General features: G+C 37.7%; 1 protein-coding gene and 1 long non-coding RNA gene across 7 annotated transcripts in view; one reads left to right on the plus strand and one right to left on the minus strand.

Annotated features, from left to right (window-relative positions):
- larp (La related protein) overlaps positions 1-4,952 on the minus strand; it is a 172,527-nt gene extending 167,575 nt beyond the window's left edge. For 4 of the 6 annotated variants that reach the window (XM_067089791.1, XM_067089830.1, XM_067089820.1 and 1 more), the window contains exon 1: positions 4,104-4,949. In XM_067089791.1, the coding sequence (XP_066945892.1) occupies positions 4,104-4,734 (631 nt within the window). In that variant the 5' untranslated portion in view covers positions 4,735-4,949. Of the gene's footprint in view, positions 1-4,103 lie in introns of all 6 variants that reach the window. The other 2 variants (XM_067089811.1, XM_067089801.1) reach the window with 1 other exon arrangement.
- A 6,462-nt stretch (positions 4,953-11,414) lies between these two features.
- The window catches only part of LOC136830420 (uncharacterized), a 37,469-nt gene continuing 34,422 nt past the window's right edge, over positions 11,415-14,461 (plus strand). The window contains exon 1 of the long non-coding RNA XR_010850646.1: positions 11,415-11,559. This is a non-coding gene — a long non-coding RNA (uncharacterized lncRNA). The remainder of the gene's footprint in view (positions 11,560-14,461) is intronic.

A 14,461-nucleotide genomic window follows, 5' to 3' on the forward strand; every position in this document is an offset into this window, starting at 1 on the left:
ATGACGTGACATAAGGTATTACTGTACCACATTTGACTTCTTTGGCACAGAATATAATTTAATCACAGTATACCTGTAAGTCTTTTATCACTTTGTTGCTTCCGAGTCTAAAAATTCAAATGGTGTTAATAATTTTTTCCATCAGCTTACAGACAATGGATGAGGGATAATGGTTTACGGCTGCAAGTTAGGGGCATCCTTACTTGGAATTTTAACCTAAACAACCAGATCTAGTTCAGGCCTTTTTCCCACGAATTTATTATTAATAATACTAACAAAGAACTCCTTCAGTTTTTCTCAGAATGAGGCTATACTGTGTCATTTCATACAAAATAGTACCTTCACCAAGGCCAGCAGATGTGACTTCTCTTAAAAAAATCTTTCCAGGTTCTTATGGTGAATTGGCATTATAAAGATCTATACTGCTCTTGCAAAGATTAAGAAAAATGTGGGCATTACGATTATCTCGAAATAGTGGAAAAGTTTTTCAACAGGGTATTTCTGAGATATGTTCTCCAAAATTTTCAGCAACATCTTCAGGATGACACTGTTCATTCGCAGAGTAAACAAAGGATCAATATGTAATGGATTTGCCCTTTTGTTAAAAAAAATTTTTTTTTTTAAAGCATTCCAAACAGCATTAATGAATTCATACCATTAGTATGGTAGTAACGTTCTAATTGCTTTTTGCCTTCTTGAAAATATAGTTCAGAATTTATATCAGTTTGTCTAGCCACAGCACATATGTATATACATTTTGCTTTTGCAGTGGCTCAGTCTGTATCTTTTAGAACATTTCCTTTTAGTCTACAGAGCAATATATTTTATTTCCTATACGACACCTCATCTAATACCAGATGGGGCCAGATGATGGTTAATTTGGTTCTTTTTGTAGGGAATAAATGGTTAAAGTGAATGTTTGGTATTTACCAGTAAAATTAAGACCTGCAGCATAATTTCCTAAGTTCTACTGTGTTATTATGATTTCATTCTGTAACTTCTTGGATACTGTACTGGTCAAAGCTGGGAAGTGATGTTTACTTCTAGAACATGCACTATTCACATGCGATTATGTAATCATTTTTGTTTTTCTCTCATGTTCTGTAAAAATTACCGATGACTTTCTACCAAATAAACCATCTAAATTATTACACATAGAATACCTAGATGTTTTAAGGCTTCAGCTGCCTTATGTGGAAAATGTGTTGCCCAGAACTGGGAAGTGATTTCCCAATTTCTCCCGTAAAATTAACTTCAAATTATTTTTCCATGCTTGAAGAGTCACCCCTTCTGACATACAATACCTGTCACGCCAAATGCTGTGTGCATGTTTTAAATTAAGTTAATCAGTAAGCATGTAACTTTTCAGATTTGCCCTTTTGTTTACAAAAAAGTTTTTTTTTAAACATTCCAAACAGCATTAATGAATTCATACCATTCGTATGGTAGTAACGTTCTAATTCCTTTTTGCCTTCTTGAAAATATAGTTCAGAATTTATATCAGTTTGTCTAGCCACAGCACATATGTATATACATTTTGCTTTTGCAGTGGCTCATTCTGTATCTTTTAGAACATTTCCTTTTAGTCTAAGGAGTAATATATTTTATTTCCTATACGACACCTAATCTAATACCAGATGGGGCCAGATGATGGTTAATTTGGTTCTTTTTGTAGGGAATAAATGGTTAAAGTGAATGTTTGGTATTTACCAGTAAACTTAAGACCTGCAGCATAATTGGGGAAAAGGCTCATGTAGATTAGTAGGAAATACATATATACTCTTCTTTGTGAACGATTTCCTTCAATTGATCCTTTACATATAATTTCATCAATTACAACCCCTCACTGGACTGCACAAACATTAACTAACTATAGGTCTTATCACTCAAAAGTTAAGGAAACTTACATCAAGAATTTACTGGTTATTAGTGCACCAGGCTTTGCTCTCGAAGTGGAGAAGGTAAAGTTTTGAAGTCAAAATATAACATGGGACAAAATTTGCCTAATGTGTGGATGTTTGGTGGCATAAAACAGGAGCCAGAAAGTACTTTGCCATTCCTCTAGTGAGACAACATAGAAGTGTGCCGATACTCTAGAGGGGTGATATGAAGGGGTAATAACATAAATATACCAACGGCTAAATCCAAGGATGCAATCTTCCAATCAAGATGCAATATTGAATAAAAGGAAGCAATCTTCCAATATGATGTAATATTAAATGCAAGTCTTTCAGCCTGTCCTAAAGCCTGTGAAAATGGGCTTATCTGGTCAATTATTCTGTTGGAGATTTTGCTTATTTTTTGTTTAACCTATTGCTTTAATTAGTTTACTTCTAATAGCAATACAGTAGCCATGTATCACTGCCCATAGTTCTTTCAGGGGTTTCAGTCCCAAGATTTCTATATCGACCACACTGCAATCACAGGTCAACCTCACTCATGACCCACGCCACATTTTCAATTAATAGAAATCAATATCTGGTATGCCAGCATGATCTAGGTCTACAACCATCCACTGAAAGTTCACCAGTATGAATAACGTGACAGACAATGGTGCAATAAAGCAGCTGGTTATTTCTTGATAACAATTTGGTATAGCCTACAACCATATGGGAAAATATATCAGAACCAGAAGATTTTGACTCTAGTAAGGTAAGAGAATTATTTGTTTTTTCCTGTTAGCAGATAAAGTTGAAGAAATAACTTGTGGTTCAGTTACTACAGTGTATCCAGTGTTAACAATTGTTGCATGTCAAGTTCAAACCCCAACTATGGGGGTTCACGGATAGAGTTCCAATTCCAGATACACACCCAGGTTAGGTTATAGTCTATATGGAACATGTTGTTAGGATGATTTTCTGTTGACTGAGATAGAAGACAAGGCTAATGTACATGTTTGAATGGTCCTGAGTAAGTTGGCATAATGAGAGGTCAGTGAATGTTTTACCTTGTATATCAGCAAACAGTGCCATTTTTATAAGAAACGGAACATAAAGTCATAAGGTCTGGTTGGGTGGAACGTGTGGTTAGAATGATTTTCTTGTGCTGACAAAGATGAAAGCCATGGCTGACGCATGTGTTTCAAAGGTTCATGTCAAGTATGAAAGATGACAGGTCAGTTGAAGCTCTTGCTTGTAGACTGGTCGACTATGTTGTTTCAAAAAGAAAAAGAATGTGTTGTTTTTTATTACTGCATTTCATTTTGTAGATATAAAATGTCAGTGCTGCAGTAATTGTATATTTCTACAACTGCTGGAACTACCACTTTTCACATTCATGTTTTTGGATTTGTAAAGAAAAAATATATACATATACATAAATATGATGATTATTATCACTTTTGTACGTGATTCATTTATCACACATTACCACAGGTGGTAATGTGTGATACATAAATATATACAGGCAGTCCCAGACTTACGGCGGGGGTTTTGTTCCAGCGGCGCGCCGTAAGTCGGTACTTATTAATTAACAGTCGCCGTAAGTGCTGTTAACGGGGTTTTAACAGCACCGTAACTAGATACCTATTCTTGTTGTAAGCACCATAATTAGATCATGATACGTATATTTGAAAAAGCACTATAAGATCGGAATGCCGTAAGTCGGTGCCACTGTAACTCTGGGATAAAACTACTTTAGGTTGTAACCTACTAAAAATTTAGGTTACCATATGCTGTAAGAAAATGGAATATAAAATTCTGGCCAAAGGCCAAGCCCTGGGACCTAGGTCATTCAATGCCGTAAAGGAAACAGAGTGGGAAGGTTCTCAAGGTGTAACATGAGGGAATACCTCACAGTGGCACTATGAATCAACTGTTACGAGTGGGTGGTAAGCGAGATGGAAGGAGAATGTGAATGGAGGTGTAGTAATAGGAAAGAAAGGGGTTGCAGCTAGGGACCAAACGGATGCTGCAAAAACCTTTAAGTAATGCCTACAGTGCACAGCATGAGGTTCACTGGTGGCACTACCCCACCCCCCCCAACCTGCAAACCATGCTAGCCTACCCTGATCTAGTTTAGCCTACGCTACCGTTTCAACTCTCAGTGACTGATTCTCAGGTGTTAGTTTGCACAAGCTACCCATAGCAATCTTCTGTACATACCAGTCTGCTGAGCAGGGCGTTTAACACCTTGTCGTTTCTCCCAAACATTGACACTTGGTGCTGGGGCAGGGATGTACTGGACCTTATCCTCATCACATGTGGCCTCTTCCTGAAGTTCTGGTTCACGGTTCTCGTCTTCTTTCTCGACGGGTCCATTCGTGAGCTTTGGGGTTGTTTCTCGTGCGGACCTTTTTCCACGTCCTCGTCCTGGGATTACTCCTTCAGGTCTGGCCTCTCCTTGCGAGGGTGGTGGCTTACCTTCCCAGTCTTCCCTATCCACGCCCCTGCTTGTGCGACTTCCACCCCCACGTCTGCCTCTCCACTGACGTCTCTTGAAACGTTCTTTTTTACTGTTACGTATTTCCGTGAACTGTGCCAACTCTGATGGATCTAATTCATCTTCGGGTGGTCCCACATTATTCGACATGGAATGGTCGGGGGGGCTGCCGTCGCTTATTACGGTAGTAGTTTCCACAGTATCCAAAGTTAACGTTTTAAGTTCATCACAAGTCTTGGGACTATCCACAGGGGTATCGTTCTTTCCTCCACCAACGATGCCAGCCCAAGAAGACGCGGCAGGGGACTCTTTTCTACCGGGAATATTGGCACTGGACTCTGTAGACGTCGCCATATTCCCACCAGAAATACCCACACAATATTTACACTTCTATTCGTCTTGTTATATATTGATACAACAATTCTCTTAACTACACTTGCGCACTAGGCACTGCTTCGAATCATAAAGTCATCTTAAAGGCTATTAGGCCAATTTCGAAAGCAATAATTGACAAAGTTCACCTGTCATCACCAAAAGCGCACAGAAAACAACATTCATGAAAGCATGGTGGAGCTTTGCAGGGAAATCGGGCAATGAAACATAAATTTCTTTTTAGCCAATTACAAATCATTTCTTTTTAATTAAGGTTCTTTTATTCCTTATTAAAAATTTACTCATATTGAAGCAGAATACAAAAATATTGTCTGAAACATTCCATAATTTCATTATTTGTTTTTAGTCAGTTCCTATCTCTTGCCCTTCGTTGCTCTTTAAGCAGGGCTTGTTTGTATTCTTAGAATGGAATTCAATTCTATAAAAACTCGCAATCATCTTCCAGAATCTAATTTGATATACTACAATTCCATTACTAAGATTCTCTTTTCATATAGAGAAATTGCAGTCTTTGAATGCAATTCAGTAAGACCTCGTTTAAGTGAACGGGCATTTCACTATATTCTTTTGCCCGGATGCGCAATAATGTATACCGATATTCTGCAGAGCAGTTCTTCGGATACCCATTAAGCTACTGGAAGTGATGAAACTAATATTTTGATTTTTTATTGTAAAAATTAAACATAAGCGCCATTTAAGAGCACATGACCTACGAATGTCACCGTGTCTGGCTCATGAATATTCAGTATATATGTAGAACAATTATTTCCCTTTCAGTGCTAATGTGCCATTTGTTATTTATGAAATACTATTCTAAATGCAAGAAACAACAAATCTGACTGTTGCACATTGCGGAAGTAGAATCATAATTCAAAGTTCACATGTGCGAAGTCACGAGAGGTCAACACGCCGTGCGTAAGGCCCCTGACTCATTTTTCAACTTAGATGGCATGGTGGTGTGCTTCTGGGTGTGTAAAGCAAGCGAATTGTTAAATCCCGATACACCAGCTCAGATGTTGCCTCTGCTGCGTAACGGTTGCAGAAGAAAGCTAATTGGTTTAAGTGATTCACATGTTAATCATCATCATCATCTACGGTTATTTTAGAAAATCCTCCTACTGGATCTTATTTGGCCATCTGACGGGCCATATTTTTTATAATGTTTAGCTCAGATATTTGTTGAATAACATTCTTCAGTGTCACGGCTGTTTTTTTTTTTTTTTTTGATGAAGAAGAATCTAGCTTTCCTTAAATTTTTATTGTATGGGTTCTCTTTTTTAGCCTACGTGCTGTGTTCGAAAGTTATTTTTCCAACAGTTTTTTATTCCATTACTTTGTCCATGTTCATATATGTATGTATTCGTGTTTTCGGTGTGTATTTCTGAACTACACAGACCTAAATCTTTGCCATATGTTCACGTATTTCAGTAGTTTTGCCTCACGCTGACTGCAGTACATTATGATTATTGTGTAGTTGTCCTCTATGATCAGTTGTAATTGTTTAATTTTTACCGCTCATTGTACTTTCAGTATGACCTGTACCTTGTTATGTGTGTGTGTGTGTGTGTGTGTGTGTGTGTGTGTGTGTGTGTGTGTGTGTGTGTGTGTGTGTGTGTGTGTAGACCTTTGCAAAGTAGGCTGCACACTGCGTTTCATCTGAATTAAAATACAGAACCTTTAAAGCACTGTGTTACGCGGTACCTGTCATATGTATTGTATCTCTTACTAGCCAAACATGGGTTGTCGCTCGTTCCTGTATTTCTTGTTATCTATGAAGAGTATTTTTAAGTGAACTTTTACATGGCGTCATTATAAGTCATCTCTCTCTGGAGTGACTCTGCAATCTCATCAGATTTTTCTGCCGGCACTGACACGCAATCCCATTTGCATGCATCGTCTCGTCAGATTATGTTATTAGTTACTTGTCTATTTGTTGTTGTTACTTGGAATACTACTTCAGCCGCTTCACTTCCACTGAATCAAGTTTTCTTCTCCTGGTGCGCTACAAACCCAACAAAGATTACACGACCTGGGAATTGTATGATGAGATTGAGAGTCGCATTGAAAAAGCTGTACGTAAGTGGATGTGGTCTACCAATAGAAAAAATGAGTTATGCAGAGTGGATCTGTGTCTGGCTTAGGATGGTAATTGCTCAGTATCCTGGGCAGTACTTACACAGTATGCTTGGAAAACATTTCCGTAAAATGGATTGATTGATTGATTTATGGGTACTAAAACTGGCGTGACAACACCTAGGTTATTGACACCGTCTGTAAAATTGAAGCCTTATCACAAAAACCACATAAGAAACAGACGTTCACTTCAGTTATTTTATTGAACTGAAAATCTAACATGACATGTTTTGCTTACGCACTATAAATCTAGCAAAATCTTAGCAATTTCCCGTAGTCATCAATTCATCTGTATAAATTCTGGTTGTGGCGAACTGAACACCACCAAGGATCCTGATTAAATGTGCCTCAAGTCTAAACTCGCTTTGCAACATAATTTAGTTGCTTCAATCAGCAATAACTCTAAATGACTCTCACAAACTTCTTCACAAGACAGGGACAGCCACAACCGCAAACTATAGACTATAGAGCCAGAGATGATTAAAACTACTGAATTTTCATAAGGTCCTCATCTGCCAATTCGAACGTGTAGCTCTCGGGAACATTAATTCATAACTTTTACAGTAACTTAAAGCTTATAAAGTACACACACACACACACACACACACACACACACACACACACACACATATATATATATATATATATATATATATATATATATATATATATATATATATATATATATATATATATATATATATTAGAAATAATCAACACAATCGCGTGTGGAACAGAAATAAATATTGAAAGGCAAGGGCCTATCAATTATTTAGGTTCGATCCTGATGTGTCAGAAATTTATATATATATATATATATATATATATATATATATATATATATATATATATATATATATATATATATATATATGTGTGTGTATATATAATTTTTTTTTTTCTTTCTTTCTTTCTTTTAACACTTTTATTCCCATTTTTGTATGGGGAACACGATGCCTTCTTTTGAAACTTTTGATTTGGCTTTGAGACCTGTGGCAAGGGCCTGCCTGACATCGCTAGGCACGTATGTTTCATGCGACCCAACGCCCTTTCTTCCCAGCAGTGAGAAGTTATTGCGCTGGTATGGCGGTTCGACATGTGAGATGTTTGTTATGTTTTTAGAAGGTGTTGTAGTGGCTTTGTTTTGTGTGTGTATTTAGTCTGTAACATCCATTTGCTTTTTAAGCAAATATCCGTTGATTACATATATAATCCCGGGATGTCTACACGGATAGCAAAGTGTCTCCCTCTCTGATCATGCAGGTTTGAATATATATATGAGCCATATATAATATATATGTATATATATATATATATATATATATATATATATATATATATATATATATATATATATATACATATATATATTACTCCCTGATAACTTTTTACTTCAATTTCAAGATTAGCAATAATTTCTCATTGGACTTCAAGTCACTCATTATTAAGTTACATTAGTTTTATGAAATTAATTTTTTTTAGAATTAACCCCCCAAGTTCTCTCAAATCGAATTTAACATTCATTTATGCATTCATTGTCATTTACATTCCTCATACGAAATTATAATCCATGAAAATTAAAGGGTAACAATTCAATGGGGATGGGTGTGAGGAATTGTTCTAGGGCAGAGGTCCAGGAGAAGCCCGTGACTTGTCAGCTTTCGTCACCAATAGGTTTTTATCATCTCATGAATCATTCATGTTTACACTGGATCCTTTTGGCCAATTTGCAATGTCTAGCATTTTCTTACCGGCGTAGGGAATTCTCTTAATTATGTTCACCTCCTCACTAGAAATGTCACCATATTTTTCCAAATCGCCCAGACCTATCGTTGTTTCCACACTTTACCGCACCCAAGACACAGGTGTTTGCTAAATGAGTTGACGATACAATCGTGATTTTTACTGTTGTTGGTGGTGTAGCGGCTGGCTTCTTTGTATTAGAAATTTCATGTTTTAGTTTTCTGTAAAAGAAAACTATTGAGATGGTTTTTGTCTGTCCGTCTGCACTTTTTCTGTCCTCCCTCAGATCTTAAAAACTACTGAGGCTAAAGGGCTGCAAATTGGTATATGTATATGTCGATCATCCCCCTCCAATCGTCAAACATACCAAATGGCAGCCCTCAGCCTTAGTAGTTTTTATTTCATTTAAGGTTAAAGTTAGCCATGATCGTGATAGCGGTGCCAACAACACAGGCCACCACCGGGCCATGACTGAAAGTGTCATGGGCCACGGCTCATACAGCATTATATGCTGTACAGAAAACTCGATTGCGCCGAAGACACTTCGGCTCATTTTTTACTTGTTTGATTAGGTCTTAGTCATTTTTTTCTCTCTCACTTTTCTTAGACGTACAATAGAAGCTATTTATATAGTTACTTGCATTCTTTGCAAACGTGAGTTTTTCACTCACTTTGTCCAAAATGTGCTATGTTATGGAAATAAACTGCCTGGGAATTTTTGGACTGTTCAGTTTTGCCTTGGAATATTGGAGATGGAAATAGTAATCTCCTTTATTAATTTTTTTTATTGTTGTTTTCAGTTGATGATCATTTTGGTACTGACAGATTTTTCTTCAGATTTTACGTGTCATTATTTTTTGTTAGTTTAACCACAACACTGAGTCAAAACACTTGACTTACATAGAGATGGCTTAAAGGGATTATCTTTGACACTGAAATTCAAGTTTTATATGATATATTTGCAGTTCTTCTAGAAATTTGGTCATGGGATAAATTAAAAATTATAACGATGCTGACAAAATTTCCCTTATGATTTGTTTTGTAAACTTGACATTCGCTGTTTTACTTGTGTTAATGATTGCCATCATTTCTCTAACTCCATACAGCTTGCCATGTGAATACTAAACAAGATGGATTTCGGAGATGTGCAGTCACCGATGGGAATATTTGCTCTATCCAGCATACTTCAACATTATGACTAATATACGATTTATGTAATGAAAACCTTATTTGTTGTACATGCAATTTGCCATGCATACACTGAACGTGATAGATTTCAGAAATTTCATTCACCGATGGAAATATTTGCTTTATCTCTCATATTTCAAGTTCTTCAACATTATAATAATTATTATATAAATTATGTAATGAAAACCCTATTTGTTGTGCAGAGATTCTGTGATTCTGAGGGACTAGTTCTGAGGGGATTCTATAATACTTGTAGGATCACCGAAGATTAAAAATTTCTGTAGTGGCATAATCTTACTAATTATAACTTGTCTGGTGAAGATTATCGATTTGTTTTATTTGGTGGTTCAAACGGCAGCAAATTCTACATCTGACTGGAATTAAGAGTCATCAAGTTTATATCCGAATCAAAAACTAAGCCTCAAATATTTCACAGACAGAAAAAAAGAGGATAACAGTGTATTTCTACTTGAAATCATAATATTTAATATATTTTTATAAAACACAATTTGGGTTTAGTTATTTTTCTGAATATTCAATATTAATTTTGATTTTTTTAAGTCAACAGAGAAAGCCCATCCGTCTGCCTTAGAAATGGTAAATGTCATATAATATTTTCAAAAAACTAAGCCTCAAATGACAGACAGAAAAAAGAGGATAACAGTGTATTTCACTCCGAATAATATTTAATATATTTTTATAAGGGCACAGTTTTCTGAAAAATTTTTCTGTATATCTGTCATCTGCACATGCTTTCTGTATATCTGTCATCTGTACAGTGATTTTCTAACGTTCGAATTCTTTACACACATGGCCCTCTAAATAAAGAGAGAGAGAGAGAGAGAGAGAGAGAGAGAGAGAGAGAGAGAGAGAGAGAGTCTAACGGGGATTTATTGCGTTGGGATACAAATTGAGTAGTTGGTAATTATAATTGAGATTTACATAGGTAGCCTACAAAGTAAGTTTAGCGTTTGCTATTTTTGTCCATTGCTTTGTAAAAACAGCTAGTTGGAGATGTTGGTCTATGATCGTCAGGATAACTGGGATCTTTTTCTAAGCCAGAAAAAGATCCAAGTTTAGTTACAGGGATTACTGTGACATTTTCCATGACTTTAGAAAATTTTTCTAGTTCACAGATGATTTTACTTAAGGGTCTAGTTAACCATGAAAAGTAGTGAGTAGTTTGAAAATTTAGGGGGTGATCGAGGAAGTATTATATTTACATTTATTGGCTCAAAAACCTGTTAGTTCTAAACGGGAATAGTTGTGGATGATTATGATGTCCCTTTGAGTGAAAATTCTGTAGTTGTAAAGCCATTGCCCTGGCTCTTTAAACCCTAGGCTACCTACGGCTGTAAGACAGGAGGGTCGCCACTTTTACCTTGTGCTTATTTATTTAATGCAGAATCTGGGTCCTTCATTGTGAAGAGGCCATAAAAGTACATTAGTAGCTGTCATAAACGTGACTTCTATCGAGCTTTCGAACATTATGTAATTTTATTATATGTCCGGTAGCTTTGACACAACACCAATTTTGTCAGGTCATGCAAACACTTTCTCATTCTAGAATGTTGAATACTTTGGGTCTCATTTGTGACCATTGAAGATTTCTACTGTACAGTTATTTGAAAACATTGCCGAATAACTTTTAGTGTCTTTGGCGATTAATGTCCTATTGATCCCAAAACGTGGCGAGTTTCGTCTTATTGCCCAGGAGTCAAAGTAAGTAAGTTGGTATTATGCGCATTTACAGTAATTCTTTTCATAATGCATTATGGATAGTTAGCCTACAGTAATTCTCATGATCGTAATATAGGGGCTAAGGTTGAGGAGGCCGTGACAGGAGTCAGTAGGCCAAGGCTAACTTAGCTGCTGCGATGCCAGTTTTAATGACCATAAATCAATCAACAGGCTATAACAGATTTTATCTAGTATAGACTTCAGCCCTGCAAGGACCCTACAAGGGATGACTGTGGGTTCTACCAGATGGAACCCAGCGCCGAGGTCTTTTGACATAGGCCTATCCTAGCTAGCCCATATAGCCCAGCCTAATTCTTTGCCTCTCTTGAGCTCAACGGTTGATTGGATTCCACGGGTCAGGGTTGGGGGGTCATGCAGCCATTCCCACCTTCCTTCACGTTCCAAAGGCAGTTGTTGGCTTATTGTTCCCTGTGTTGCTCTAGAGCAGTGGTTCCCAAAGTGGGCGGTGGGGGCGGTGGATTGATATCGGGGCGGTGAGGCAAAAGCAGGGTGGTTGGGGGCGACAGGGTGGCATTAAGAGTGTTTAATTTTAAGCAATTAAAAGCACAAAAAAAAAAAAAAAAAACTTACGGCAAAATTACCAGAACGTGGGGATCGACTTCTTAGTGAGTTCCAGCCTGATGGAGAAACCGATATCCCTCCAGCGCCAACACACACCCATCCCATTAACAGTAATTGTGAAGACCAACTTTACTAAATTAAGTGTTGTTTGTGAAATACATCTTCGAGTTTAATATTGTTGTTTTCAATTTGAAGCAAACTGTCCCGCCCCAAAAAAAAATAATACTCGTGTGTGTGTATCGGCGGGAGGGGGTGCTAGGAATCCATCTGGGAAGCCAAGGGGGCGCCAACCACAAAAAAGTTTGGGAAACTCTGCTCTAGAGGGAATTTGTAGGCTATACCTGTAGCCTGTATGCTAGCCTACAGGTACCTAACATTGCAGAATTTTCCAATAATTTATGAAGTGCTAGTCTGAGAACCTATTGATTCCTGTAGTAAAACTATCGAGCAACTCTGCTCGGACTATGACCTCTAAAAGCGTTGCTGATGAAGGTGGTGGTGTTTTATTTCCAGTCAGTTATTATTACCTCGTATCTCCATCCAGCATGGCTGGGGACCCTTTGGGAATGCGGGGTTTTGGGTGGGGGAAATCACTGGGAGAAAGACCGGACTGTCATGTTGTTGTTATGGAATGGTTCCACATATGTGTAAGTCATCAGGGAGTCGTATGTTCAGGAAGGGATTGACTAAGGAAACCTAATAAAAAAGTAACTATACTAACCTAATTTACCCTAACCTAACCACACCTAGTAGGCCTGGGCTGTACATGTATTTTCTAATATTTCTTTGGATTTTTCTTTGCAAAACTACAATTATAGCTGACATATGTGCTTTGCAAAACTACAATTATAGCTGACATACTATCATAAGAGATAAGAACTAAAACCAACAGCAATCCCTGGGTATATCTATGAGCAAATAAATAAAAAGATGTCCTGGAGCTGCAGAGAGGCAGTACATTTCTCTCTGAAATCTCAAGGCATACTGACATCCCATGCTGAGCTATTATAGTTGCCATTAATCATTTATGGCCCATTGAAGTGTTTTGAAAATTTTTCCCACAAAATTCATCCAAACCAAATGGCATGTAATATTAATACTCCTATGAGTTATCCCGTCCATCACTGAAAACCTGTTACAGTATGCAGATACGGAGTACCAGAGATACTTATTACGGATAATGGGGAGAATTTATAAACAGAATGTTGGAATGTGTTGTGGAAATTATGTGGGTAAAGAAGGGAAATATCCTTCCTTACAGGCCAGAAACTAATGGGTTGGGTGAGCGAGCTAACAGGAAAATGCTCAAGGCTCTTAGGGTAACAGTGGACGGTAATGATAACAATTGGGATAGATATTTGAGTATGGTGAGACTAGCATAACGACAGAGGTTAATGACACCATTGGTATGTCACCTGTGGAAGCATTATTTGGTTATCCAGTTCGGGGTGCATTTGATTTGTTATCAATCCCTTCATGTTCTAATGATACAATTAAATTGTTAATTGCCGCAGCTAAAAAAGACATGCACGTCTTAGAAGTAATCTCAAGTCAAAGACATGCAATGGTCGTGAGAAGTAATACGAAAGCAGACAGCACAAGGATAAAGTTTTTTTTTAAGATAAATGTCAGAAATGAATTAAATTACAAGTTGGGTCACAAGTTTGAAGGGCTGTTTGTTTTGACACGATAAACAAAACCTTGGTCCTTTACATTAGGAATTACTTTCAGCGTAGGCTGGAAACGGGCGTTGAACTTTCGAACAAGGTGGTTAGGCAGTTAACTACCGTCCAGGAGGCGGGAGTACTGCCTGCCCGGATGTAAACATTCCAATTTGCTTTCGGCCGTCGTAGAATGCGGACGTTGTTCTTCGCTCTCTGCCTGACTGCCCTTCGGCTTTTTGGTGGGATTTTTCCTTACTGTTGTAATGGTGAATGTTGATAAGCCTTCTAAACCCTCCTATCCCCAGCGTGTGTGTCCTGGGGTAGGAGGTAAAAGATGTAATACCTTTCATTCTAGCGTCGACACGGACCCATATTAACTTTGCATATACAGTACCTCCTTCTACTCCACCTTCGACCTCAGGAACGCTGGGGCCACATTCCAGCACCTTATGGACATCATCTTGGGAGACCTACCTTCCTGCGTTTGCTACGTAGACGACATCCTGATCTTCTCCAGGTCCCCGGAGGAACACCTGTGCCACGTCCGGGCCGTGCTGAAGCGCCTGCAGGAGGACGGTTTGGTCGTCAGGTTCAACAAGTGTACCTTTGGATCAGAAATGATAAACTTCCTAGGCCAT

This window comes from Macrobrachium rosenbergii, chromosome 4 (genome assembly GCF_040412425.1).
Source record: "Macrobrachium rosenbergii isolate ZJJX-2024 chromosome 4, ASM4041242v1, whole genome shotgun sequence".
Classification (NCBI taxonomy): Eukaryota; Metazoa; Arthropoda; class Malacostraca; order Decapoda; family Palaemonidae; genus Macrobrachium; species Macrobrachium rosenbergii.